This window comes from Cricetulus griseus, chromosome 2, assembly GCF_003668045.3.
Source record: "Cricetulus griseus strain 17A/GY chromosome 2, alternate assembly CriGri-PICRH-1.0, whole genome shotgun sequence".
NCBI lineage: Eukaryota > Metazoa > Chordata > Mammalia > Rodentia > Cricetidae > Cricetulus > Cricetulus griseus.
In genome coordinates, this window is record NC_048595.1 from 176,683,273 (window position 1) to 176,710,307 (window position 27,035).

General features: G+C 40.3%; 1 protein-coding gene across 1 annotated transcript in view; it reads right to left on the reverse strand.

Annotated features, from left to right (window-relative positions):
- Nucleotides 1-26,968, reverse strand: part of Htr4 (5-hydroxytryptamine receptor 4) — a 63,966-nt gene extending 36,998 nt beyond the window's left edge. Inside the window, exons 1-3 of the mRNA XM_027402849.2 lie at nucleotides 26,895-26,968; nucleotides 18,509-18,634; nucleotides 17,080-17,280 (exon numbers count right to left, since the gene is read on the reverse strand). Of these exons, the coding sequence (XP_027258650.1) occupies nucleotides 17,080-17,280; nucleotides 18,509-18,634; nucleotides 26,895-26,968 (401 nt within the window). The remainder of the gene's footprint in view (nucleotides 1-17,079; nucleotides 17,281-18,508; nucleotides 18,635-26,894) is intronic.
- Between the last annotated feature and the right edge of the window lie 67 nt (nucleotides 26,969-27,035).

The following is a 27,035-nucleotide window of genomic DNA, read 5'->3' on the forward strand; positions in this document are numbered from 1 at the left end:
TAGTCCAGTTTCAAAAAATAAAAAGACACAAAATTGAAGGGGCAGGAAAGGAAGGAGAGGGTGGATCTCCGAGGAGTTTGGGAAAGATGTGAATATTGTCAAAATTTGTTGTGTATTATTCTTAAAGAATGGTAAAAAATATGCTTTTTTTTTTTTTTACTTTTGGGTTTTCTGTTTTTGCAAGGCAGGATTTCTCTGGGTCGCTCTGGATGCCCTGGAACTCACTCTGTAGACCAGGCTGAACTCAAACTCACAGAGATCCACTTGCCTCTGCCTCCTGAGTGCTGGGATTAAAGCTGTGTGCTGCCACTGCCTGGCTTCAAAAATACACCTTTTAAAGAAGAATTTTTGGATGTTAACCCAGAGATTACAAAAATTACATTGAGCTATGTCTATTCAGGTCAGCCCTGCAGCATGTTTTCTAAGAAAGCATTAAAACAAAGAGAAGAGCTGCTGATTCTCAGGTGAAATGGATGTTGCTTAGCAAACAGAATTGTGGTTCATCTCAGGAGTAGTTAATACACAAAAATTTGTTTTTTAGCCTTTCTTAAGACATTTTCTATTTAACCAAAAAACACCTTTACAAAGTGATTTAATAAATGTTCTAATGATGAATTAGGTTCCAGATGGGGAGGATTAACTAGAATGTAGCAAAGGTATTTACTAAGTTAGTTCTTATGCAACACTTCAAAGTTTGCTCATAAAACTCCATTAAAAATCCCCCTTGGTAGACAACCTGCAACTTCTCCAACTACAGCCACAGGCAAATGTGGGCTCTAATTGCTTTTAAATGTCTCTAGGGACACAATTTACTTTGATAAGTCTTAGAAGACAGCAGCATATTTTAAGCTCCATGCTAATCCCTTCACCACACTCCTGCAACTGAGAAAAAATTCTGCTGCCTCATTCCTTGCACTCCAACCACAGGAAAGGGAGAAGTACTCAGAATGAACAGGGATCCTAGATTTTCAGAATTAGAGAGATCTTAGCAGTTAATTTTATGTCTCCTCACAGATGGGCACTGACTTAATTTACCTTAATCTCTTATTCCCTCTCATCTCAGAGCTAGCTATTGACCTTCTCCAAGACAGTTTCCTCTTCAGTAAAGTGAGATAATGATGCTACATCATCCACTCACTGTGAGAATTAATGAAATAATATGTTGAAAACATTGGAAGTTCCTAGCAATATACATACATATACGTGTGTGTGTGTGTGTGTGTGTGTGTGTGTGTGTGTGTGTGTGTGTGTGTGTGTGTGTGTTTAATGAATTCAACTACATTTTGGAACTTGGGCTCTAAACTATTTGACATATCATATGAAAACACTTGGATCAGTATCTCTCCCTGTAGTAGTGTCTAAGACACAAACACTAAACAAGTTGTTTCCTACAGGTAAATGACTGTGAATGATGGAGTTTGATGGAGTTTGTCACATATAAGATGTAATATAGATTGTTGCTTACAAGTTATGAGGCCAATGTTCCATATTCACATCTAATCACAACAAGATAAACAGGAATATAATCTCCCTCCCCTCTCTCTCTCTCTCTCTCTCTCTCTCTCTCTCTCTCTATATATATATATATATATATATATATATATATATAGCCATGTTTTAGATCAGATCTCTGAGTGTGTCCTTTTCCTCAGATCAGAGATGGGATCCCCATTTCTGAATCATTTTTACATTGGCTATTTTCACATGGTGCTTCTTTAACTGAATTGTAATTGCCACTCTTTTCTCTAATACTTCAATTATCTGCAGCATATGCTACACACTAATTGAAGTGCTTTGTGTGGCAAGAAGTGGGCCCTGTTTTGAATCCAGTGTCTGTAATTACAATGTAATACTTTGTATCCTTTTGTATAAGTAGAAAAGAGTATTAAGGTGTGATGGAAATTTTCACTTTGAGTCTATTGGGTTTGGGAGAAACAGAAAGATGCTGAGGGTACCCTTCCTAACAGGTAGATAGAGAGAAGGCAGTGAATCCCAGACATAAACTGAAAGAGAGAACAAAAACAAAGGTACAAGTGAGCCACCAGATAAACAATTTCTTCAAAGAAAAGAGAGGAATCACAGAGGGTTGGAAAATGTGTAACTCTGCAACAACAAATGGCTATCAGGCTGAAGAGTAAAGGCCCGAGAAGTCACCCACAGAAGCCATTGGGCCCATGGATTTGGAAAATTTTCCAAGGCAAATAGTAAGGTTAAAATAATTTAGATCATTTAGGTGTGTGGTTTCTGCTAATGCACTGTATATACACTCATTTATGTTGCACAGCTGCCTGAGACTCCCACAGGAAACTACTCCATTAGCATAATTCTACAAATTAAGTGAAATCCAGAAAATTCAAGTAGCTTTTCGAAGATAATGAAACTCATATTGTTCAAGCTGGGATGCATCTGGGCAGTCTAATACTCCAGGCCACACACATTCTTACCCATTTTTTCTTATGCAAAATTCTTGGGAAGAAAAGGAAAATAACAGAAAATCATAACAACAGCAAAGGCACATCTCAGACCACCCTATGTTCAGCCAAACGTGTGAGGAACAGATACTCTATTTACCTATAACAAGAGCATGGGAATGATGAGACAGAGCTGGTTCTTTTGGCATTCATAATTAGCGAGAAACTGACAAAAACAGACCAAGACGAGCTCCCACACTCGTAATGGTCCATGCAAAGAACATAGGAGAAAAATCAAAGGTTAAGATATGTATCTAGCCCATAGTTAAAGAGGAGTCAGGGCTTGGTTTCATTCTAGCCTTTTGAGGAACCTTCCATGCCATGGAGGATATCATGCCCCCAACAGCTTTGGGGATTTACTTATATTGCTTCTCAGCTATCAGTAATTTTCCCATAACCTCCTATTTTCTATCACTATGTTCCTTCACTGCACTAAAAGCTCTGTGAGTCACAGCCTTTCCCGCCATTCAGCACTGTAATTCTGGTGTCCATAAGAGCTCCCAGCAATTAGTAAGCACTCCACAAATAGGTGATGAAATGAATATAAAAATTACAGTTCATACCCTCCATCATGAGAACCAACTCAACAAAAGTGAAGGTTAGGTACAATGTGTGGAGTTAGCTGCAAAGAGTAAAAGAAAAGTTGTTTTGTTGTTTGTTTATTTGTTTTTGTTGTTTTGTTTTGTTTTTTGCACTGGGGCCAGGGGCCTATTTGACTTACACTTCATTGTTTATTGTAAAAAGAAGTCAGGACAGGAAGTTAAACAGGGCAGAAACTTAGAGTTAAGAGTTGATGCACAGGCCATGGAGGGGAGCTGCTTACCAGCTTGCTTCCTATGGCTTGATCAACAGGCTTTCTTATAGAACCCAGGACCACCAGCCCAGAGATGGAACCACCCACCATGGGCTGGGCCCTTCCACATCAACCACTAATTAAGAAAACTCAAAAAGAAGAAACTCCTATTCACTTTCCTTGTAAAAATCACTCAGCTATATTGGGAAAACAAATGGAACTGTATGACACAAATTCACAACGACTGACATTTGATTTATAAATTGCACAATTTAGTTATGCTCCTGGGAGATCATTAAGCGACACAGACAACTTATCTCTTGCACAAGATTAAATATGCAGTCCCAGAGTCAGAAGAACATGTTTTACACGGAAATTTGTTTCAAAGAAAAGCTGGAACCCAAGAACTGTGAAGGGTTTTGCAGATAGAATACCTCCAGTTTCTGGATGACAGAAAAAGGTTAATGATAAAGAGCAAACAGAAAAATATTGCCATTCTTACTGGTAATAGTTTCTTCGATAAAGCAAAGTAGACTTTTAGAGGTAATTTATTTAAGGACAAATACAGGATAAACTGCAAACATATTAAAAAACAAAAACAAAAACAGGATTGGGACAGTTAAGTCTAAAAAGGTATGGCTTAAGAACCCAGTGGAAGAATAAAGGTAGAATTGGTCAATATAGAGAAAACCAGTGGATAACTCCCTTCTCATCTGATGGTGAGTAGTCCAAAAGATACCGCTAAGCCTCCAGCTAGCCTGAGAGAAGTTGGAATCTGATCTCCATACAGTGCCCTGGTTCCTGGGGAAACTACCAAGCTTTGCTACTACATGTTTTTAGTGAAGATGGTGGTCATAGAGCCTTGGCTTTGCCCAGAAAAAAAAAGATGTGTCATTTCCACACTGTGGTGAGCAGGTGTTGGGGAATGTGCTATCCCAACCTTTTGACATAGCATGTAGAGTTCTTTTCCTGTGGATTTCTGTGTTTTAGACTCAGGTTGCCAATGCCCCCTCCCCAATCCCTGGAAGAACCCAGTTTGAGAAAAAATTCAACAAGAGTTCAGAGCTGAGAGTTGGAATAAGAACGAGGAACATGTATGAGTAAAGACAAAGATATAGAGAATAGGAAAAATAGAGATGGATACTAAGAGGAAAGTAGAGTTAGAGAGAGGCAGACAGGATGAAACTGCTCAAACCTTTGTAGAAAGCCATGCCTAATGCCAAATTTTTCAGTTAACTGATCCATCACTTTATTTTCTGTCCTGAACACTGCTTGCTAATGGGTGGTCCAATAAACATGTTGGCAAGAACAGTCCCAACATCTATTGGCATCTGTATAAACAAAGGCTTATCCAAAAACCACCAAAACACAAACTCAAAACAGCTACAAAAGCAAATACATTTATTGCACATGACATCACTTTACAGGTGGCTGTGTTCACAGTGGTTATCTCAAAGTGGTAGGCGGGCTATGGGTCTATCTCTATGTCATCCTTGTGTATTGGCAGCATATTTTTTACAACACACAGGTATTACTATTTTTTTAAACTTGTGAAAAGAAAAGGCTATGACAGGATGGAGCAAGTACAAGGTCACAAACTGATGTGGAGCTGAACAAGATCAGAGTGAAGAAAACATGCTTATGGATGGATGGTCAATCAATCTCTCCTTCCCTTCTTCAATAAATTTTTCATATAGTATGTTCAGATATATACATGTGTACATTTATTTTGTGGAATTGTGACAAACATCTAAGTCTGAAACTTGCTTTTTCTCAAATAATAGCTAAACCTCAAAACACATGCTATTTGTCAGGAGTTTCAGTGGCTTCATTGTATTCCACTTGCAAAAGTAGCATTCTTATGCCTCTTGATTGTTTTTCATTCACTATAGAACCTCAAATAATATAATGTTTGATCTTTCATGACTCATACTATACTAGAAATAGTAATTATAGTTTTGAAATTATTTTAAAATTTCAGTAATATGTCACTTGTCAAAGTACCAAGGACAAGAATCTTAGACATGGCCACACCTCATCCTTGTCCCCCCTCTGCCCTCTGCTCTCCACCTTCTGCTTGCTGCATGAGGTGAGTCTGGGCTCTCCTTTGGCCCCAAGTCCCCCCATGAACCCCTCCTCCTTCTTCCTGAGACTGCCGCTCCAGTAAAGTAGACCTGCCCAGCCAAGGGGCCCACTCTGAGTCTGGCCACACCTCCTCTTGTCCCCCCTCCCCCCTCTGCCCTCTCACTGCTGCCTGAGGTAAGTCTGGCTCTGCTCTGGCCCCAACTTCCCCCATCATCCCTCCTCCTTCTTCTTGAGCCTCAATGTCAACAAGAGTGGACCTGCCCAGACCAGAAGGCCCACACTGAGTCTGGACACACCTCACTCTTAGTCCCTCCTCTGCCATCTGCCATCTGCCCTCTGCCCTCTGCCCTTTGCTTGAGGAGACTAAAAGAGAGGGAGAGAGATGCCACCTGCACCCACTGGAATAAGGGATGGGAAGATGATAGAATAAGAACACACTCAACAACAGAAAGACCAATATGACACCACCAGTATCTAGGACTCCACACCAGCAAGAACTGAGAAGCCCAACACAGAGGATGAAGAAGAGATGGACCTTAAAAATTATCTTATGAAGATAATAGAGACCATTAAAGAGGAAACAAGAAAATCCCTTAAAGAAATAGAAGAAAAAACAAGCAAAAATATTACATGAAATGCAGGAAAAGACAAACCAAAAAATTCAAGAAATAAAAAATCTCTTAAAAAATCTAAAGAAAGCCAAGAAAAAACAACAAAACAAGTGAAGGAAACAATTCAAACAGTCCACGGTTTGAAAGCAGAATTAGGAACAATAAAGAAAACACAGAATGAGGGGATGCTGGGAATAGAAAAGCTGGGTAAATGCTCAGGAACCACTGATGTGAGTATAACCAATAGAAAACAAGAGCTCGAATAGAGAATCTCAGGTGTTGAAGACTCACTATAGGCTATACAGTCATTGACCAAAGAAAATCTCAAGTCCAACAAGTCCCTAACACAAAATATCCAGGAAATATGGGACACCGTGAAAAGACCAAACCTAAGAATAATAGGTATAGAAAAAGGTGAAGAAATTCAGCTCAAATGTACAGAAAACATATTCAACAAAATCATAGGAGAAAATTTCCCCAACCTAAAGAAGGATATGCCTATGAAAGTACAAGAAGCTTACAGAACACCAAATAGACTGGACCACAAAAAGAAGTCCCCTCGCCACATACTAATAAAAACACCAAACTTACAGAATAAAGAAAAAAAATATTAAGGTCAGCAAAAGAAAAAGGCCAAGTAACATATAAAGGCAGACCTATCCAAATTACACCCAACTTCTCAATGGAAACTTTGAAATCCAGAAGATCCTGGATGGAAGTTCTACAAATTCTAAGGGAACATGGATGCCAGCCCAGACTACTGTATCCAGCAAATCTTTCAATCACTGTAGATGGAGAAAACAAGATATTCCATGACAAAACCAGATTTAAGCAATACATATCCACTAATCCATCCCTACAGAAATTACTAGAAGGGAAACTCAAACCCAATGAAGATAACTATGCTCAAAAAACCATAGGTAATAGATAATCCCAACAAACACCAAAAAGAAGGGGGAGAGGAAATCCACACATAATAACAACACCAACAATAAATCCAAAACAAACAAGAATCAACAATCAATGGACATACACTCAATGTCAATGGTCTTAACGTGCCTATAAAAAGATACAGGCTAACAGAATGGATAAGAAGACAGAATCCATCCTTCTGCTGCGTACAAGGAACATGCCTCAACTTCAAAGACAGAGGGTATCTCTGAGTAAAGGGATAGGAAAAGATTTTCCAATCAAACGGACCCAAGAAACAAGCTGGTGTAGCAATCCTAATATCTAACAAATTAGACTTCAAACTAAAATCAATCAAAAGAGATGATGAAGAAGGGCATTTCATACTCATAACAGGAGAAGTCCATCAAAATGATGTCTCAATCCTGAACATCTATGTCCCAAATACAAAGGCACCCACAATTGTAAAAGAAACATTACTTAAGCTCAAATCACACATAAAGACTCACACACTTATAGTAAGAGACTTCAACACTAGATAGGACCACCAGACAGAAACTGAACAAAGAAACAAAAGAACTAATTGAAGTTATGAATCAATTGGGATTAACAGACATCTATAGAACATTCCATCCAAACACAAAAGAATATACCTTCTTCTTAGCGCCACATGGAACCTTCTCTAAAATTGACCACATACTCGGCAATGTAGCAAACCTACACAGATACAAAAAAATTGGAATAACACTCTGTATCTTATCAGACCACCATGCTTTAAAGTTAGAATTCAACAACACAAATTGCAGAAAACCTACACTCATGGAAATTGAATAATGAGCAATTACACCATTCCTGGGTCAAAAAGAAATTAAAGACTTCCTAGAATTTAATGAGAACCAAGACACAACATAGCCAAACCTATGGGACACTTTGGAAGCAGTGCTTAGAGGAAAGTTCATAGCACTAAGTGCCCACATGAAGAAACTGGAGAATAGTCACACTAGAGAATTTCAGTACAACTGAAAGCTCTAGAACAAATGGAAGCAAACTCGCCCCAGAGGAGATGACACCAGGAAATAATCAAACTGAGGGATGAAATCAATAAAGTAGAAACTAGGAAAATACTGCAAAGACTCAATGAAACAAAGAGTTGGTTCTTCGAGAAGATAAACAAGATAGACAAACCTCTATTCAAACTAACCAAAAGGCAGAGAGAGATCATGCTAATTCAAAAAATCAGAAATAAAAAGGGGGGCATAACAACAGACACTGGGGAAATCCAGAGAATCATCAGGTCATACTTTGAAAACCTGTACTCTACAAAATTGGAAAATCTAAACGAAATGGACCATTTTCTGAGTAGATATCACTTACCAAACAGAAGCAGTCATCAAAAGTCTAACAAAAAAAAAAAAAAAAAAAAAACAGGGCCAGATGGTTTCAGTGCAGAATTCTACCAAAAATTCAAAGAAGAGCTAATAGCAGTACTCCTCAAATTGTTCCACACAATTGCAGCAGAAGGGACATTGTCAAGCTCTTTTTAAGGGGTTACAATTACCTTGGTACCCAAGCTACACAAAGACACAACCTAAAAAAGAGAATTACAGACCAATATCCCTCATGAACATCGATGCAAAAATATTCAACAAAATACTGGCAAATCGAATCCAAAAACACATCAGAGAAATCATCCATCATGATCAAGTTGACTTCATCCCAGGAGTGCAGGGATGGTTCAACATACAAAAATCCACAATGTAATCTACCATATAAACAAACTGAAAAAGAAAAACTACATTATCATTTCGCTAGACGCTGAAAAAGCCTTTGAAAAAAATCCAACATCCCTTCATGATAAAGATCTTGGCGAGATCAGGAATAACAGGAACATACCGAAACATGATAAAAGCAATGTACAGCAAACCAATAGCCAACATTACACTAAATGGAGAGAAACTCAATGTGATACCTCTAAAATCAGGAACAAGACAAGATTGTCCACTTTCTCCATATCTCTTCAATATTGTCCTTGAAGTTCTAGCTAGAGCAATAAGACAACAAAAGGAGATCAAGGGAATACAAATTGGAAAGGAAGAAGTCAAACTATTTGCAGATGCTATGATAGTTTACATAAGTGACCCGAAAAACTCTATCAGGGAACTCCTACAGCTGACAAACACCTTCAGCAAAGTAGCAGGATACAAGAGTAACTTTAAAAAATCAGTAGCCCTACTATATATAGATGATAAATGTGCTGAAAAGAAATCAGAGAAACATCACCCTTTACAATAGCAACCAACAACATAAAATATCTTGGGGTAATGCTATCCAAAAATGTGAAAGACCTGTATAGTAAGAACTTTGAGTCTTTAAAGAAAGAAATTAAAGAAGATACTAGAAAATGGAAAGATTTCCCATGCTTGTGGATAGGTAGGATCAACATAGTAAAAATGGCAATTTTGCCAAAAGCAATCTATAGATTCAGTGCAATACTCATCGAAATCACAACACAATTCTTCACAGACCTTGAAAGAATAGTACTCAACTTCATATGGAAAACAAAAGACCCAGGATAGCCAAAACAACCCTGTACAATAAACAAACGTCCGGAGGCATCACCATCCCTGACTTCAAGCTCTATTATAGAGCCATAGTCCTGAAAACAGCTTGGTATTGGCACAAAAATAGACAGATAAACCAATGGAATCAAATTGAAAAACCTGATTTTTGACAAAAAAGCTAAAGTTATACAATGGAAAAAAGAAAGCATCTTCAACAAATGGTGCTGGCATACCTGGATTCGGACATGTAAAAGATTGCAGTTAGACCCATATCTATCACCATGCACAAGACTTAAGTTCAAATGGATAAAAGACCTCAACATAAATTCAGCCACCGAGAACCTCCTAGAAGAGAAGGTAGGTCTTATCCTGGAACAAATTGGTACAGGAGACTGATTTCTGAACATAACACCAGTAGCACAAACATTGAGATCCACAATTAATAAATGGGACCTCCTGAAACTAAGAAGCTTCTGTAAGGCAAAGGACACAGTCAGCAAGACAAAATGCCAGCCCACAGAATGGGAAAAGATATTCACCAACCCCACATCTGACAGAGGGCTGATCTCCAAAATATAAAATGAACTCAAGCAAGCTAGCCAACAAAACACCAAACAATGCAATTGAAAGTTGGAGTGCAGAACTAAATAGAGATTTCTCACCAGAGGAATCCAAAATAGCTGAAAGACACTTGATAAAGTGCTCAACATCCTTAGCCATCAGGAAAATGCAACTCAAAACCACTCTGAGATACCATCTTACTCCTATCAGAATGGCTAAAATCAATAATATCAATGACAATCTGTGCTGGAGAGGATGTAGAGAAAGAGGAACTCTCCTCCATTGCTGGTGGAAGTGCAAACTTACACAACCACTTTTGAAATCAGTATGGTGACTCCTCAGGAAAATGGGAATCAGTCTACCTCAAGATCCAGCAATTCCTCTCTTGTGCATATACTCAAAGAATCACACTCATATAATAAGGATATATGTTCAACTATGTTCATATCAGCATTATTTGTAATAGCCAGAACCTGGAAGCAACCTAGATACCCCTCAACTGAAGAATGGATAGAGAAAATGTGGGTACATTTACCCAATGGAGTACTATTCAGTGGAAAAAAACAATGGAATCTTGAAATTGGCAGGCAAATGGATGGAACTAGAAGAAACCATCCTGAGTGAGGTAACCCAATCACAAAAAGATAAACATGGTATATACTCACTCATTTTTGATTTTTTGACATAGAGCAAAGGATTACCAGTCTACAACCCACACTGCCAGAGGAGCTAGGAAACAAGGAGTACCCCAAGGGAAGATTGCACAGTCCCTCAAAGAAGGGGATGGGGACAAGAACCCCTGACCAAAGTGGAATCTGGGGGGGGGGAGGAAGGAGGTGAAAAGGGAAGAAGGGAAAGGGGAGGAGAACAAGAGGACTGAGACAGGGGAGAAATAGAGGAGGGCAAGAAAGGAGATGCCTTGACAGAGGGAGACAGTACAGGTTTGGAGAGAGGTCTGGCACAGGGAAAATGTTAGGGGATTCACCACCAACTAAGAAGCTGGGCAGTGGTGGAGAGGCTGCCTTTGATGCCCTTCCCCTATAATGAGATTGACGCCTACCTTGGTCACCGTTCCTAGAGCCTTCATCCAGTAGCAGTTCGAAGCAGAAACAGGCAGCCACAGTTAAGCACTGAATTATATACTACTGGAATCCAGTTGTGGAGAGGGAGGAGAGATGAGCAAAGGAGCCAAGATAGGGCTGGAGTAACCTGCAGAAACAGTGGACCTGACCTACTGATAGCATGAAGATCCTAGTCATAAAGCTGGGGAATCAGCATTGGACCAAACCAAGCCCTCTGAATGTGGGTGCCAGCTAGGAGTCCAAGACAGTCCATGAGACCTCTAACAGTGCCAATCTTTCACCCTAGAGCACAAATGGACTTTGGGAGCCCATTCCCTATGGAGGGATACTATTGCAGCTCAGGTACAGCATGGAGAGTCTAGGCCCTCCCCCAAATGATATGACCGATTTGAAGGTCCCCCGTGGAGGGCCTCACTATCCCTGGGGACGATTTGGGGGCTGGGTTGGTGGGGGTTGGTGGGGAATATGGGAGGATGGAAGCCCAAGGGAATGGGGGGCATGGATATGTAAATATGAGTAGTAATTAAAGAATAAAAAAGAATCTTAGACATGGAAATTGATCTTCTAATATTAAAGTAGCTATGTATTTTTAGTGGACCAGGAGTCAATAATCTGGGCAACAATTAAGAAACAAAATGAGACTCCTTTCTTGAAAGGTACTACCCTCTCCTAGAACACTCACAGCAGCCTCATAAGGAGGGACATGTGTCTTGGCAGGACTCACCCCTATGTTAAGGACAACATACAACCCCCAGTCATTCCTTTTCTGCCTTGACCCAGCTCAAATGTGAGACCAGGAGGGACACTGCAAAAGTGGAAACTATACGATGAATAAAACCACACTCTTCAAGGCAAGGCATTGTCTGTAATGTCAGGATGGACCCTTTGGCTCAGAGTAGGTATCACCTGGGATAAAATCATGCTGCAGATAAAGAAAAGCAAAACAAGACAAAAAACTGTCTAGTCCCATCTTTCTTGTGGAGTTCAAGTTCCTGATTTTTATTTTATTTTATTCCCCCTAGTTCCCTCCACTAGGGGGAATAAAATGAAAATTTGCTAAGCACCTAAATAAATATTTATGTGCAAGTACTGCTTAGTTGTCAAAGTTGTCGTTAAATGAAAATTCCACAGATTCCACAAGCATCCTCTCACCCATGCTCATAATACAGAGTTCCTCCCACAAGGAAGGAAAAAAGGACTTTGTGGGAGAAATTACAGAACTGCATTTAATAAAAAATGCAACGAGTTCTACAAAGAACAGGTCCAAGGATATCAGAAATGACTTCTGCTACAGGAGTATATGACTGAGCTAAGATCTGAAAGTCACACAGAGGGCAAAGGCGCTTTCCAGGCACAAAGAGGAGCTGATGCCTGGAAAGCAACAGCAGAAAAGAAAGCTCAGGTAGTCAGAGCTGAGAGACAGGGCTGGGGAAGTGTCTGAAGGGAAGCTTGGTACAGAGATTGGAAACAGACAGTGAACACCCTCTATACTCATCAATTACTGTCACTGTCACACCTCATCATAAAACTTTGTGTCAGTGGATGGTGATTGACATACAAACTCATAATTGGTCAAAGTGCAGAGAATGTGTGTCAGTGGATTGCTCAGCCACAAATGAGTCACCTAGATTGCTCCCAAACACAGACACCAAGACTCAGGCACCATAGAAAAGAGGAGGCAGAAAGATCATAAGAACCAGAGATTAGGGGAGATTGGAGAAATGTGGCATCTTCAGGACATGACAGGACTGATACATCTGTAACTCATAAAAGCTTTGTTTGCTTGCATAGGGTCTGCACAACATCAAGCCAGTCTACATTTTAGCACCGAGTGGGAAGATGAGCCTCTACACTTATGAGGAGCTGTGGACAGTTGATGCCTTCTCAGGGAGAGGAGTCAGTTTTCTTTAAGGGCATGGTTCCTGATAGGTTGACTGTGCTCCAGTGCTCAGCCCCATACTTATATGAGCAGCACAAATTGGAGGTGATAGGCTATTTTACAAGGGAACAGAAATTTGGGAGATAGGGGTAGATCTAGATGGAGCTGGGGGACAAGAACTGGGGTGGATAGGCTCAAAATACATTGTATGAAATTCTTGAAGATTTAATGAAAGTATTTTACACAGTGGGATAGTAGTACACATGTGCAATGCGCAGGGGGGGGCGATAAGAAAAATAGGGAAATTTTTAATTATGGAGAGGGGAGGGATAAATAACGTACAAATATTTGAAAAGCTATTGGAAAGCATTATTTTATGTTTACATCAAATTCACATGTAATACATGCAACAAACATATCATTTAAATGGAGTTGTAGCATTTGCAGGAATAATATTCTCCCCAAAAGCAATACACGATCTAACAAACCCAAGTGCCAGGCATGGGAAACTTCCTTTCAAGCTATTGGTCTGGGTAGTCAAGAGACTACCAAAAACAATACAAGCTATTGCCATTGCCCTTGGTTTCCTCCCAGAACTTGAAGGTAAAAGCCTGTTGCCAAAAACACTTCACACTTGAAACACAGGCATCAAACTGTATATGATACAGAAGCTTCCTCCCTGAGGAAGGACTCTTATAGTATTAGAAGGTGCTATGCATCTGCCAAGGGAGAACATCAATGCCCCTACCCAAATGTAAAGCTACATGCCACCACAAAAGCCAACAGTCCAAGAGTGATACATCTCAGGGGGAACAACAGCCATCTAGTTGGACCTACAGCCGACTCAATATGATAGAATCCGTGCCAGTATTGTAAACCTACTCACTACCCTTGGATGATTAAGTACTGAACTCTAAAAGAGAACCTGCTACTGATGCTTTCCTAAACCCTGTAAAATCTCTAACTGCATTCTAAATACCTATCTTTATATCCACAGATAAATAGACCTTTCACCTTTTATTTGAGAAGCTTCATTTTGTAGCAGGTGGGGACAATTAAGAAATCAACAACTAATTAAGATGTAGAGAACTAACAGGCCATGAGGATCCAACCACAATCGATATATGTAAAATGTAACCACTACACTTAAGGCTCAGGAAACACTGCAGAAGAGAGGGTGGAGAGATTGTAAGAGTCAGAAGACTAGGACCTCTGCCGCATGATAGTTTTTTAATTATGGCAAGGAAGATACTATACCCATGACATCTCAATAATATAGTTGCCTGAAGAAGCCCTGCATAATGATATCACCAATTGGCAGACCAACACATATGAGAAAATCTCAAGGCTCCACCATTAAAAGAAGAGATACAAGCAGCCAATGACTGCTGAGAGAAGGAGAGTCTGTCTTCTCCAGGGATGAAGCCCCTGGTATGTTATCCAATGTCAAGGCTTCAGCCTTAAACACGTGTATATTTGAGTGACAATAATGGACTCAGCAGGGTGTGCTTTGGGGGAGTGTGGAAGCAGGATGTGGGGGTGTTGAAGTAGGGAGATGGTGGGATAGAAACACCATAAATACAATACTTTGGTGTGAAATTCTAAATAAATTAAATTGAATTAAAAATGAATTGATTAAATTTTAAAATTCTCTGCATCAAGTAGTGAGGTCGTAATCTCAAAGCAAGTAGCTGTTGAGAAGTCCCAGACAAGAGCCAGGTGTTGGTGATGCATGCCTTTAATCCCAGCACTTGGGGACAGAGGCGGGCAGATCTCTGTGAGTTCAAGGCCAGCCTGGTCTACAGAGGGAGTGCCAGGATAGGCTCCAAAGCTACACAGAGAAACCCTGTCTTGAAAAACAAAACAAAAAAATTAAAAAAAGAAAAGTCCCAGACAAGCAACAAAGCTCAGGGTTGCCGTTTTGAAGGCTGGCATTTGTTTGATCTTGTAAGTGAGAATAGATGGGAAAGTTAATATGAGGAGAACACTTAGAGGATGCTCTGGTGTCTTAAGAGAAGCCAAACTTCGTAAGGCAAATGATGATTAGCTAGAGTAACACCTTCCACTCACAGCAGTACTGAGTCACAGTGGACAATGTTCCCTCTCAGGCAGCTTAGCTCATTTCTTCCTAAATGCAGCCTCTGCGAGATCAGTTCTTTATCCTCCTTTTTTTTTTTTTTTCTGAGACAAAGAAAACTGAGACTCAGAAAGGCTTATTAACTCACTGCCAGTCTCAGAGGCAAAAAACTGACAGCTGAAATTTAAAGTTAAATTGCTCAAATTTTAAAACAGATGGCTTTTAATGTCCAATTCTTAACTGGTTCCCTGCAATGTGAGCCCACTTGAAGAAATGTTCATGAGGGATTATGAGCTTAAATCTGGAAATCTGAAGCCACCCCCAGCCATGGGAGACCTTCAGCCCTTGTCTTGGAACTGCATGCTCTTTACAGTAGAAAGATGGATTTTCTCCCACTTTTTACTTCTTTGTGGCTCTTTTTCTTCCCCTGGCTTTTGCCAAAATCTCACTGCCTTCCAGCTTCCCTATATCCCCAGTCTTACTTTTTTCTAAATTCCTGTATTATGTCTAGTCTCACAGATCATTGTAGCAATGATGATGTACAGGTTAACCTTGAGAATTTCCCTGTATTTTCTTCTTTCTCATATTTTCTTTTCTGTGATATGAAATTTCATATATTGTAAAATGTCTTTCAAATGTCCTTCACATACTGTTGTCCAATTGTAAACAAGCTAAGACACAGACATTTCTAATTGTGACTCATGGCTGGTCTTACTGTTGGCCAACAGTTCAACTACACAACTATCTATGCCATGGAATCTCATAATACATGCATAGAATCTAGGCAATTCAACTTTGTGTTCTTGTCAGAAAAACAAAGAAAGAGTGACTTAAACAGAGGAGGTTGCCTTTAATGCCAGCACTCAGGAGGCAGAGGCACAAGGATTTCTGAGAGTTCAAGGCCAGCCTGGTCCACAAAGTGAGTTGCAGGACAGCCAGAGCTGTTACACAGAGAAACCCTGTCTTGAAAAACAAAACAACAAAAAGAAGAGCAGGAGGCTGTTTCTGTCATACCTGCCATTCTAATCAGTACTCTCAAAAGAAAGGAGGGGAATCTGCTCTTGCCACAGCAGATTTCAGTTCTCAAGGACCCGCCCCAGATGAGTAATTTTCTAAGAAACTATTATTTTACTGTTTAAAGGTGACTATTTTAGATAGATATCATTATCTAACTTTGGCTGACTTTTCTAAATCCCCAATTTAAGAACTGTATCTCTCCCAAGCCAGGGGAAATAGGTCCATGGATAGGGAAAGAGAGATGCTAACCCCCACAGTTCAAGCTCATGAAACTTTCACCCCACATTTCCTTCTGTTTTAGCCCCAAAGCCACATATACTCTCAGAGTCATCTGACTTTCAAAGTGTATTATTTCATTTGTTGTCCATGAAAATGATCAGGAATTGGAGAATGGAAAGGACTCATAAGCATACACTCCCAACAAATGAGGCAAAAAAGGGAACCATTAGGCATCCAAAGGTATAACAAAACAAAATAAAATAAACAGACAAAACTCCCACAATTTACATTGGGATATGATAAGCTGAATTTTTAAAACATCAATGATTGTAGATTTTATCATTAACTTTAACTTTCTAGGGGACAGTATCCCCATGATCACATGCACTTTCCCTGACTTTACTTATTACATGGACATATTTCAGGAGAAGGTCATATACAAATACAGTGATATCATCCTGAACTGACCCTTGAGCATGTGCACTAACTCTTGCCATCTGACTCCCTCAGCATTTTGTCCCTGCCATCAATATAAAGTTGAAGGTAAATTTGCCTGAGGATACCTATCTACACAGTAAAATATACAAGCAATTATTAGACCATGCAACCTTTGGGTCATAATATCCCTAAGAATGCCTGACTGGGAAGAAGCCCTCCACAAGAAATGCCCTGGTGCAAGAATCACTAAACTTCCACATCTGTCTATGGTACTAATTTCGTGAGATGAGTTAGGGAGGAAAGAACGACACTGGGTGATATCTGCTAAGTCACTGGTGTCAGCTGTGTCCCACTATGCACATTGCTCTGCTCTTACCTATCCAGTGAAATGCAGCATAGGTGAAAAATTGATGCTGTGGTGAGGAGGACATCCAGAGAGGTACGGACCAAGCAAAACTTGTACCCATAAATCCAGATGTCTTGAACCAGCTCAATGGCACCAAAAGGCATCACCAGCACCGAAACCAGCAGATCGGCAAAGGCAAGAGACACAATGAAATAATTGGTTTTTATTTTCCTGTGAGTGAAAAGGTATAAGCAAGGTGGCAGGGAAAGGGTGTGGGGAAGTAGGTGGGAAGAAAGAGCGAGGGAAGAGTTGGGGGAAATGGAAGGAAGGAAAGAAGGGAGGTAGAAAAGGAAAGAAAAGTCACACATTAAACATAATCCACAAGACTCAATTTTCCCTTCTGCACCATAGTCAAGGAGATTCTCTGTGGTCCAACCTCCTCCGACTTCTCCAGACCTATTTCATGCCCAAAGATCCCTTTCCTCTCTTTTCTGGCCCTTCTGGCTTGCCCAGAGGTCTCCAGTGTATTGAGAACTGTAGTGAGGCTCCACACATTTGTTCTCTTTCCCACCTATTCTTCTAATCACTGCCCACCCTGGCTCTGGTCCTGGCTTAGGAATGCCCAGAGAGCCCTCTCAAGATGCTGTCCTCAAAGAGAGTGCCAAGATGTATCACTTGCAGCTACCAGGGTGGCCTCTTGTTTGGCCCTATGTGTGTGACCCCGGGAAAAACTTTGCATTGCACTTTCTCCACCTCTTCCCTGGTTCAGGGCTTGTACTGCTTAGAGAGCTGCTACCTGTAGCTCATCTCTTCCTTTATGGCCTGATGCTACTTAGTCCAAAGCACACACTAGAAATACCTGGTGGATTTTAGCAAACATCAATGCCCAGGGTTCAACCCAGATCAATTAGCCAAAAACCTTGGGTGAATAATATCCTCCTCCATTGAAGATTGCTACATAAGATTCAGGACAGCCAATTAAATTTTGATTTTTAATGGAGAATTGCTTTTTAAATATAAATATTTCCATAATATTGCACAGAACATACCAATATTATACAGTAGTATTTTGAAAAGTACCTCAGGTGATTGTGAATGTAGCCATAGTGGACACGGGTGAGGTACAGAATGTGGTAGACCCAGTGTTCATTACTCAGACTAATCATTAGTTACTGACTCCTTCCCTGAACCATTGGTAGCAGGAGGGCACATATAGTGACCAAGGCTATTTAAACAAATGCAACACAGCATAGATAAACAGACAGGAAGGAACTAACCCAGGGTACTCTTATGGTTATGTCACCGTTGGGGTTATAGAATTATGTGTGATCCCTTTTCAATTTTTCAAAACCTTTCCCCATGAACGTGATAAATTAAAATGGAAATTATTCAGAGCCAACTTTCCAGGGTGATCCCTCTGATACCCATGTTTCCTAAGAGGTTCCCTTGTTCTGCTTACCTGAGCTGCCTGTCCCTGCACACAGCCACCATCACCAGCAGGTTGCCCAGGATGGCCATCAGGATAACTACTGAGAAGAATGTTAGTAGTACGACCTTCTCCACGGACCCGAAACCCTCATTGGAACTGGAGGTTATGAGAAAACAAAACACAAAGATGTGAGGGAGCCTCAAAGACACTGGGAATGAATTAACTTAGTCCCCTTCAATCTTCAGGAAGTTCAATTCATCATCAATCACTAGCAGCAATGTAGATTATGCACCTAAACTTGCCAAGCTTTACCATTACTTGTTGAACTTCCCCAGATGGCTGGAGAATGAGAAGTGGCCTGGGAAGATGAATCATTAGCCGTGACTGCATGGTTTTGTTTTGTTTTGTTTCTTCAGAGATCAACATGTGTGTTCAATGCATCATTGTCACTTATCAGATGAAAAAGGAGATGGTTCATCAAAGAATGGTAGTAACAGGAACCACAGTCTGCATGAGCACAAGAGCTACTCTGTTCTGTATGCGAATCTAGCTTGAGTAAAAGCTTCGGCTTATAGGTGGGCTGCCTAGGAAGGGGCAGCCATACTAAAAAGGTGTTCTTATAACCATTCACAAATGACCTCAGGTTCTGTGAGGCCCATGGACAAGCAGCTCAGAGACATCTTCTACTTCATGACTGTGCTTGCTTCGCTGACACCTTATGTCACTTTGACACTTCAAATTCATGTTCTTGTCAATTTCAGCACCCAATTACACTTTACCAATTCTCTCTTGCCAGTATAATCTCTGGATTTTGTTTTATTAACTTAAAGTGAGTCCTCCCTCTGGATGAAAGTGCAGTCTTTGCAGGTTGATCATAAACTGCAGGAAACAACTATGTTCATAATGTCACAAAGGGTTCTTTTTAAGACTTTTGAAAATTTGTTGGGACACTTTAGCTTGGGAGAGGACACTTCTCAACAGAACAGGCAGAATTCAAGGTCTCACAAAGCAAGAATCTCCGGTCTATACTGTACTTCTTTGAAAAATTAAGATGGGTATTGACCCCTAATACCCAGAGTTGGCTCGGTTCTAAATTTGACCCTGTTCACAACTTCTTCTTTTGGGTAAGTCTAGAAGAAAGCATGCCAATAGAGATAAGAAATCCTTAGCCAGCTGGAGGCTACGGAGGCCCCATCACTCTGCTGAGACGTCTTTTGTTATACTGACTGAAATGTTTAGGGCTAGAGTTTACACAAAAAGGATTGTTTGCCTGAACCACCCTTCCACACTTAAACTCCAGCCTTCAAACACTGGAGAGGGAAGATTTAATTCAATAAAAACACAGTGATTTTTCTCACCAAAATTTTAACTTAAGCTATATTGATGGAAGTACAGTGCCTAACAAAGAAGCTGATAAAAGGGTTGTTTCCTATGTGCACTTTTGGGGTTCTAACTCAAAGACTTAGAGACCCTTAGAATCATCTTCTTCCTCCAGAGATTTGTTTTGTTTGTTTGTTTTTTTGTTTTTTCGAGACAGGGTTTCTCTGTGTAGCATTGTAGACCAGGCTGGCATTGAACTCACAGAGATCTGCTGGTATGCACCACCAACGCCCAGCTCCAGGGCTTTGTGTTTTATGCTCTTTCTTCATTATAATTTTTAAAAAGTTTACTTAGGTTATGTGTATGAGTACTTTGCCTGCATGTATTTATGTGCACCACCTGTGTGCCCACAGAGGTCAAAAGAGGGTGTCAGATCCCGGGCAACCGAAGTTACAGATGATTTGTGAGCTATTGTGCAGATGCTGGGAATTAAACCTGGGTCCTTTGGAAGAGCAACTGTGGTCTTATCTACTATGCCATCTGTCCAGTGCTAATGTCCATTCTCTCTAAAATGTGTTTTCAGCATTCGGCTGTGTTCAACCCTTAGGTAATGTCCAGCAGCCAGCAAACATTTCTCATCTTCATTGTGTTGACTACTTGAAATAACTGCAGAGGTCATGAGGGAGCAGAAAGGTTGAGTCAGGTGTAGATTAGAAGAAAGGACATGTGATAGGTAGGGTTTCAGTTGGGGGAGTGGTAGGGGAGGAAGGGAGGGAGAAAGGAGCTGGGATTGTCATGTAATTCAATCTTGTTTGTAATTCAAATAAAAAAGTCAATTTTTTTATTTTTTATTAGTTCAAATTAGAAACAAGCTGAAATAACTTTTAAAATTATTTGTAAACCACCCTCATAGAGTATCTTTGGTTATATTTTCAATGTAACTTCCAGTGTCAATGAAGTGTATAATCTAGAGTGCGTGTGGTGTGCTGGCATATGCCATGCATAATAAGTACTGGCTACCTTGCTGATTGAGTGACAGACATGTAGTATTTCACAAAGGAAGCATATTCTTCACTGTATTTCTTTGAAAGTATATAGGAGCTTTTACCTATAGAAGATAAGATCTAGGAATAAGATTTTTAAAGGGGCATATTTTAACTATCAAAAGGTGTATGCCATTTGAAATAAGAGTAGATTAACACATTTATTCATTCAACTCCATGATAAGCTTAGTGTGTCAAATGGAAAATGGAGCAGAAAGTAAGCAAGGAGAATCAGAAAATATGTAGTGTTAGCTCCTAAAAGGGTACAGCAATCAGAACTGTCTGTGGGAATTAGAAAGTTGCCATATTTGTGATCTTTGTGTCTGGAGAGTTGTGTAGAAGTGTACTTTCTTATTTGGGCATGTGTGGAGGTCAGAGGTTGCTTCTTGTGTTCTTTTTATTGTATTTTATCATCTAATCTATCTATTTAGTTAGCTTTCATTTTTCAGCAGAGTGAATCTGTGTCTTCCTCAGAACACATCCTCATAGGCCCACTTTAAGCTTGTAACTTCCAGTCTCAGGACCTATCCTTCTAAGTCATATTTTATTTTTGAGACAGAGTTTAATAATAACTTGGAGCTTGTCATTTTAGCTAGATTGGTTGACCAGGAAACCAAAGGAATCCACCTGGCTTTGTACTCTAGTCAGAGGCAATACCATCATTACTAGGTGAGCATGTGTAAGGACACACACACACACACACACACACACACACACACACACACACACACAATTATACATGTTGTATATAAATACACACATACTACACACTAAAAACATTTTTAAGATGCTGGTGGTATGGCTCTATCCAGAAAACTGAATTAATAGGTCTTGTATGCAGTTGAATGTCAGAACTGTTGAAGCTCCCAAGTGATTCTGATTTGTAACCAAGACTGAGTCTCACTGAAGAAGGCTGTTAAGTATTAAATAAGAGTCTTCTCATTGCTAGAGAGAATCCTCAGTGGCTTCCTGGAATTGTTTTGAATTTCCAACACAATAATTATATCAGAATACCTTGCTTCTCTAGAATAAAAGAACTTCTGGAGGTATCACCATCCCTGATTCAAACTGTACTACAGAGCTGGAATAATAAAACCACATGATATTGGCATAATTACAGACACATTGATCAATGGAATTAAATTGAAGATCCAGATATACATCCACACACTCATGGACACCCAATTTATGATAAAGAAGCCAGAAATATACAATGGAAAAAAAGGCATCAACTAATGGTGCTGGTATAACTGGATGTCAGTGTGCAGATCCATGTCTATCACCCTGCACAAAACTCAGGTCCAAGTGGATCAAAGACCTCAACATAAAACCAGATACAATGAATCTGATAGAAGAGAAAGTGGGGGATAGCCTTGGCACAGGAGACCACTTCCTGAATATAACAATAGTAGCACAGACACCGAGATCAAGAATTAATAAATAGGACCTGAAACTGAAAAGTTTCTGTAAGGCAAAGGACACCATCAATAGTGTGAAATGGCAGCCCACAGAATGGGAAAAGATTTTCACCAATTCCTCATCCAGCAGAGGGCTAATATACAGAATATATAAGGAACTCAAGAAACTAGACATCAACAAACCAAATAATTCTGTTAAAAATGGACTACAGACCGAAACAGAGGATTCTCAACAGAGGAATCTCAAATGGCCGAGAAACACTTAAATGTTCGACATCTTTAGTCATTGGGGAATGTAAATCAAAACAACTTTGAGATTTCATTTTACAACTGTCAGAATGGCTAAGATCAAATGCACAAGCAACAGCTCACACTGGCATGCATGTGGAACAAAGGGAACACTCCTCCTCTACGGATGCGAGTGCAAACTTGTACAGCTACTCAGGAAATCAATGTGGTGGTTTCTCAGAAAACTGGGGATCAATCTACTTCAAGACACACAAACCACTCGTGGGCATATATTCAAAGAACATTTCATCGTACCACAAGGACACTTGCTCAACTATGTTCATAGCATCTTTATTCATAATAGTCAGAAACTGGAAACAACCTAAATGACCCTCAACCAAAGAATGGATAAAGAAAAAGTAGTACATTTACACAGTGGAGTATTACTCAGCTGTTAAAAACAATGACAACATAAAATTTGCAGGCAAATGAATGGAAATATAAAAAGTCATCCTGAGTGAGGTAACCCAGAAAGACAAACATGATGTTTACTCATTTATAAGTAGATACTAGCTGTAAAGTAAAGGATATCATGCTACAGTCCACAGACCCGGAGAGGCCAAGTAACAAGGAAGGCATAAGGAAAGGATGCAATGATTTCCCTAGGAAAGGGAAATAGAATAATTTCATGAGTGGACTGGGGGTGGGTGAGGTTGCTAACAGAGGGATAAGTGGGTGAGATACCAGAAGAAATGACTGGAATGGGGTACATTTCAGGGGTGATGTAGAAACCTAGTGCAATGGAAATTCCACAGGATCTACGAGAGTAACTCTAGCAAAGACTCCTAGTAATGGGGACACTGAGTTTGAACTGGCCATCTTTTGTAACCAGATAAGGCCTCCAGTTGAGGGATTGGGACACCAACCCAGCCACACAACCTTCCACCTACAGTTCGTCCTGCCTGCAGAGAGTTCTGGGACCAGAGCCTAGCAGAATTACCATCAAAGAGACCAGAGACTATCCAGCAACTGATGGGAGCACATTCAGAGTCCCAAACATTAGGTGGAACTCCAGGAGTCCTGCAGAGGAGGAGGGAGGAAGGATGGGAGAAACCAGAGAGGTCAGGGACACAAGAACAAGGCCCAGAGAATCAACTGACCAGAGCTTGTGGAGTCTTGCAGAGATCAAGAAGCCTGTATCGGTCTGACCAGCAGTCTGACCTAGTCCTCTGCATATGTGTTATGGCTGAGAAACTTGCGGTCTTGTGGGATTCCAATAGTGAGAGCTGAGGGTGGGCTGTCTCTGACCTATTCCTATTCCTCCTACTGGGTGGCCTCATCCAGACTTGATGTGATGGTATGTACCTGGTCTTATTGTAGTTTTGTTATACTGTGTTTGGTTAACGTCTCTGGGGGGCCTAATGGGAGGTTGGGGGTGGGTCTCTGGGAGAGGGAGAGTTTTTGGGGGGAGAGATTGGGGGAGGGGAGGGAAGGTAAACTGCAATGGATACAATATATGAGAGAAGAATATTTTTCCTCCTCTCTTTTTTATTTAAATTAGAAACAATCTTGTTTTACATGTCAATCCCAGTTCTCTCTCCCTCCCCTCCTCCCCTACACCCCACCAATCCCCCATCCCATCCCCTTTCTGTTCCCCAGGGAGGGTGAGACCTTCCATGGGGATCTTCAAAGTCTGTCACATCATTTGGATGTGTGTCTAGACTGAGAGAATATCCCTCTATGTGGAATGTGCTTCCAAAGTCCATTGGTATACTAAGGATAAATACTGATCCACTACCAGAGGCCCCACAGACAGCCTAGGCCTCCTAACTGACACCCACGATCAGAGGGTCAGTCCTATGCTAGTTTCCCAGCTATCAGTCTGGGGTCCAAGAGCTACCCTTGTTCAGGTCAGCTGTTCCTGTGGAATAAAATTTTTTTAAAACCACTTTCTTTGAGTTGATTTTCTTCTTTTAGGAAAAGAAAACAAACATGTTCAGAGTGTCTTGACTAGCTCCTCTGCTTGCAAAGAATATGTATTTAAAGAATGTGGGTCAGAGGTTCAATGTCGTGTTCCATCTGTGGCGTGCCAATTAGCAATTGGAAGATGCTAACCATTAAATTGCAAGTGATAGGCACACTAAACTGTAGAGAGAATTTTTTATAATTAGGCAAAAGTAAGTATAAATTCAAGTCGAAACAATTAAAATAAATCAGGAGGCAGTTTTTCAAACTCTGTGTTAGATCCATGTGGCCTCTGACACCCTCCAGGAATATCATCAAGAACAATTAGATGGTTCTCACCACAGAGCTGCCATCTACACTAAATGGGTTCTTTGGCAGCTTTTCCTGTGAGAAATGTTTCTTCCATTTCATTTTCAGAGATCTTTTGACCCATTAATAAAGAAATTCTACAAACTTGATGGCTGTGTTTAACATTCTCTTTTCTTAGAGAAAGAAAAAGTAAAAATTAAACCTGGGTAGGTAACTCTACATAAGTTAGTTTATATAAAACCAAATGTCAAAGTATGATGTTAATGATAAATAATTGTTATAAATCACAGAAGCCTATACACTCAATAGTTTAAGGTACATATTATGCTATGAATGTGTCTATTTCTATCCTGGCTTTATTAATAATAAGCTATGGGAATTTAAAACATTCACCTATTTTCTCTGAGCCTCGGTTACTTTATGGATCAGCTGTGAAACTTAGAGTAGATGTCTTAACCCCATCAAACACACTCTGAGAGGCAACTATATTCCAAGTGCTGTGCTGGACATGCTCAAAATCCTTGTCCTCAAGGAGTTCATGATTTGGCAGAAGAGAAGATAGAAGTGAACAGTCAAAGAACAAGTGCACTTGTGGTCAATACTTCAAAGTAGTTTTCTCACGCCCATGTTTGCTATTCACTGAGTATCCTTTTCAGTTACAGATAGTGTTTTTGAAAACCTCAGGTGAAGCATGGGATTCTAGCTTTTTAACTCTCTGTGCCACTGGTACTCTTCCTGAACCATGCCTTCTTTTACTTTCTGGAGGGAGGAGGCAGGTGCATGTGGGTGTGTGTGCACACAGAAGCCAGAGGTTAACATCAGGTGTCTTCCTCAGTCACTTCCCCACCTTGTGTTTTGAAATAGGTTTGCTCACTAAACCTGGATCTTATCAGTTCATTTCTACTAGCAGGCTACAAAGCTCAGGTTCTCCTGTGTCTACTTTGCCAGGGGCCTCTACTCTGCCTGGCATTCTAATGCAGATGCTGGGGATTGAATGTAGATCCCTATAATTCATCTCTCCAGCCTTCTGAATTACGCCTGAATTATAAAACTCTAAAGGGCATAAACACGAAGATGAGATATAGAGCAATTAAATGAGAGGAAAATGTGAGGTAGTTGAGGAACACTGCAGGTGATATTCAGGTGACCTTTGCAACGGATTCAGACTTAGAAGGAACAGAGTGAAGCTCAAGTGCAAATGCCTTGAAATGGGAAATGTTTTTTTGTGCTCTCTCTCAGAGACGAAAGCCCCTGAAGTGACTTACTTCACAACAGTTGTAAGAAGCAGACTCTGAGGGCTGCTCCTCTTTGGTGAGAAGATGGTGGTCTACTGGAAGCCACAGAAGTGTAGGAGCAGAACAATGCCATGTGGGAATGAACATGTGAGAACATATGAATAAAGCTCCCAGGCTGGTCTTGAAGAATCCACCAAAGAGCTCAGTGCTTGGAGCAGAATGAGAGCTATGAGGAGGCTCACTTGGAGGTGGGTGACGTGGTCTTTCCCATAGAAGAGCACATTAACTGGTTGTCCAGTGCCAAATGGTCAGCCCACAAAACACAATACAAGCAACATTATATGCACTGACAAGATTATATTTAGGAACGTATATGTGTGTATTTGTCTCTGTGTGCGTGTATACGTACATATATGTGCATACAATAACAACTAATGAAAGAAGAGGCCATTAATTTGAAGAGAGTGGGGAGGGAGGAAAAGGAATGGATAAATACTGTAATTATATTATAATCTCAATAATAAAAATATTTAAAATTTACAGGTACAAAGATGACAGTGCTTACCACAAAAGCACTGTCACATATATGCTATTTACTATCAAATGTGCAAAAAAGAGTAATAGCGTGGGTGATGGTAAGAAATAAAAATGAATCTGTATTTGAAATTTCATGGATAGATAAATGGTATAATTTTGGAAACATAAGGTATGAAATACCTGTAAGAGATTCAAGTATGGATGTTAAATAGATAACTAAATGCCTATATCTACAACTGAGAATGGATAGCCAAGCAGGAAATACACATGGTATTTGCCTTGAGAAAGAATGTAAACATCCACAAAGCGGGTGAGAGTCTTGACTTAGACATGTTGTAGAGAAGGCAGCAGCTGAAGATACTGAAAGAGTCCAGAACAACTTCGGAGCACCGAGAAGTGTAGCATCATAAAGACGATAGCATCCTGTGTTCCCATGGGTAACATTTATTCTTGTGTGAGTGCACCAAGACCATGAGGCAGGGAATGGGTGAAGAAAGAGCTG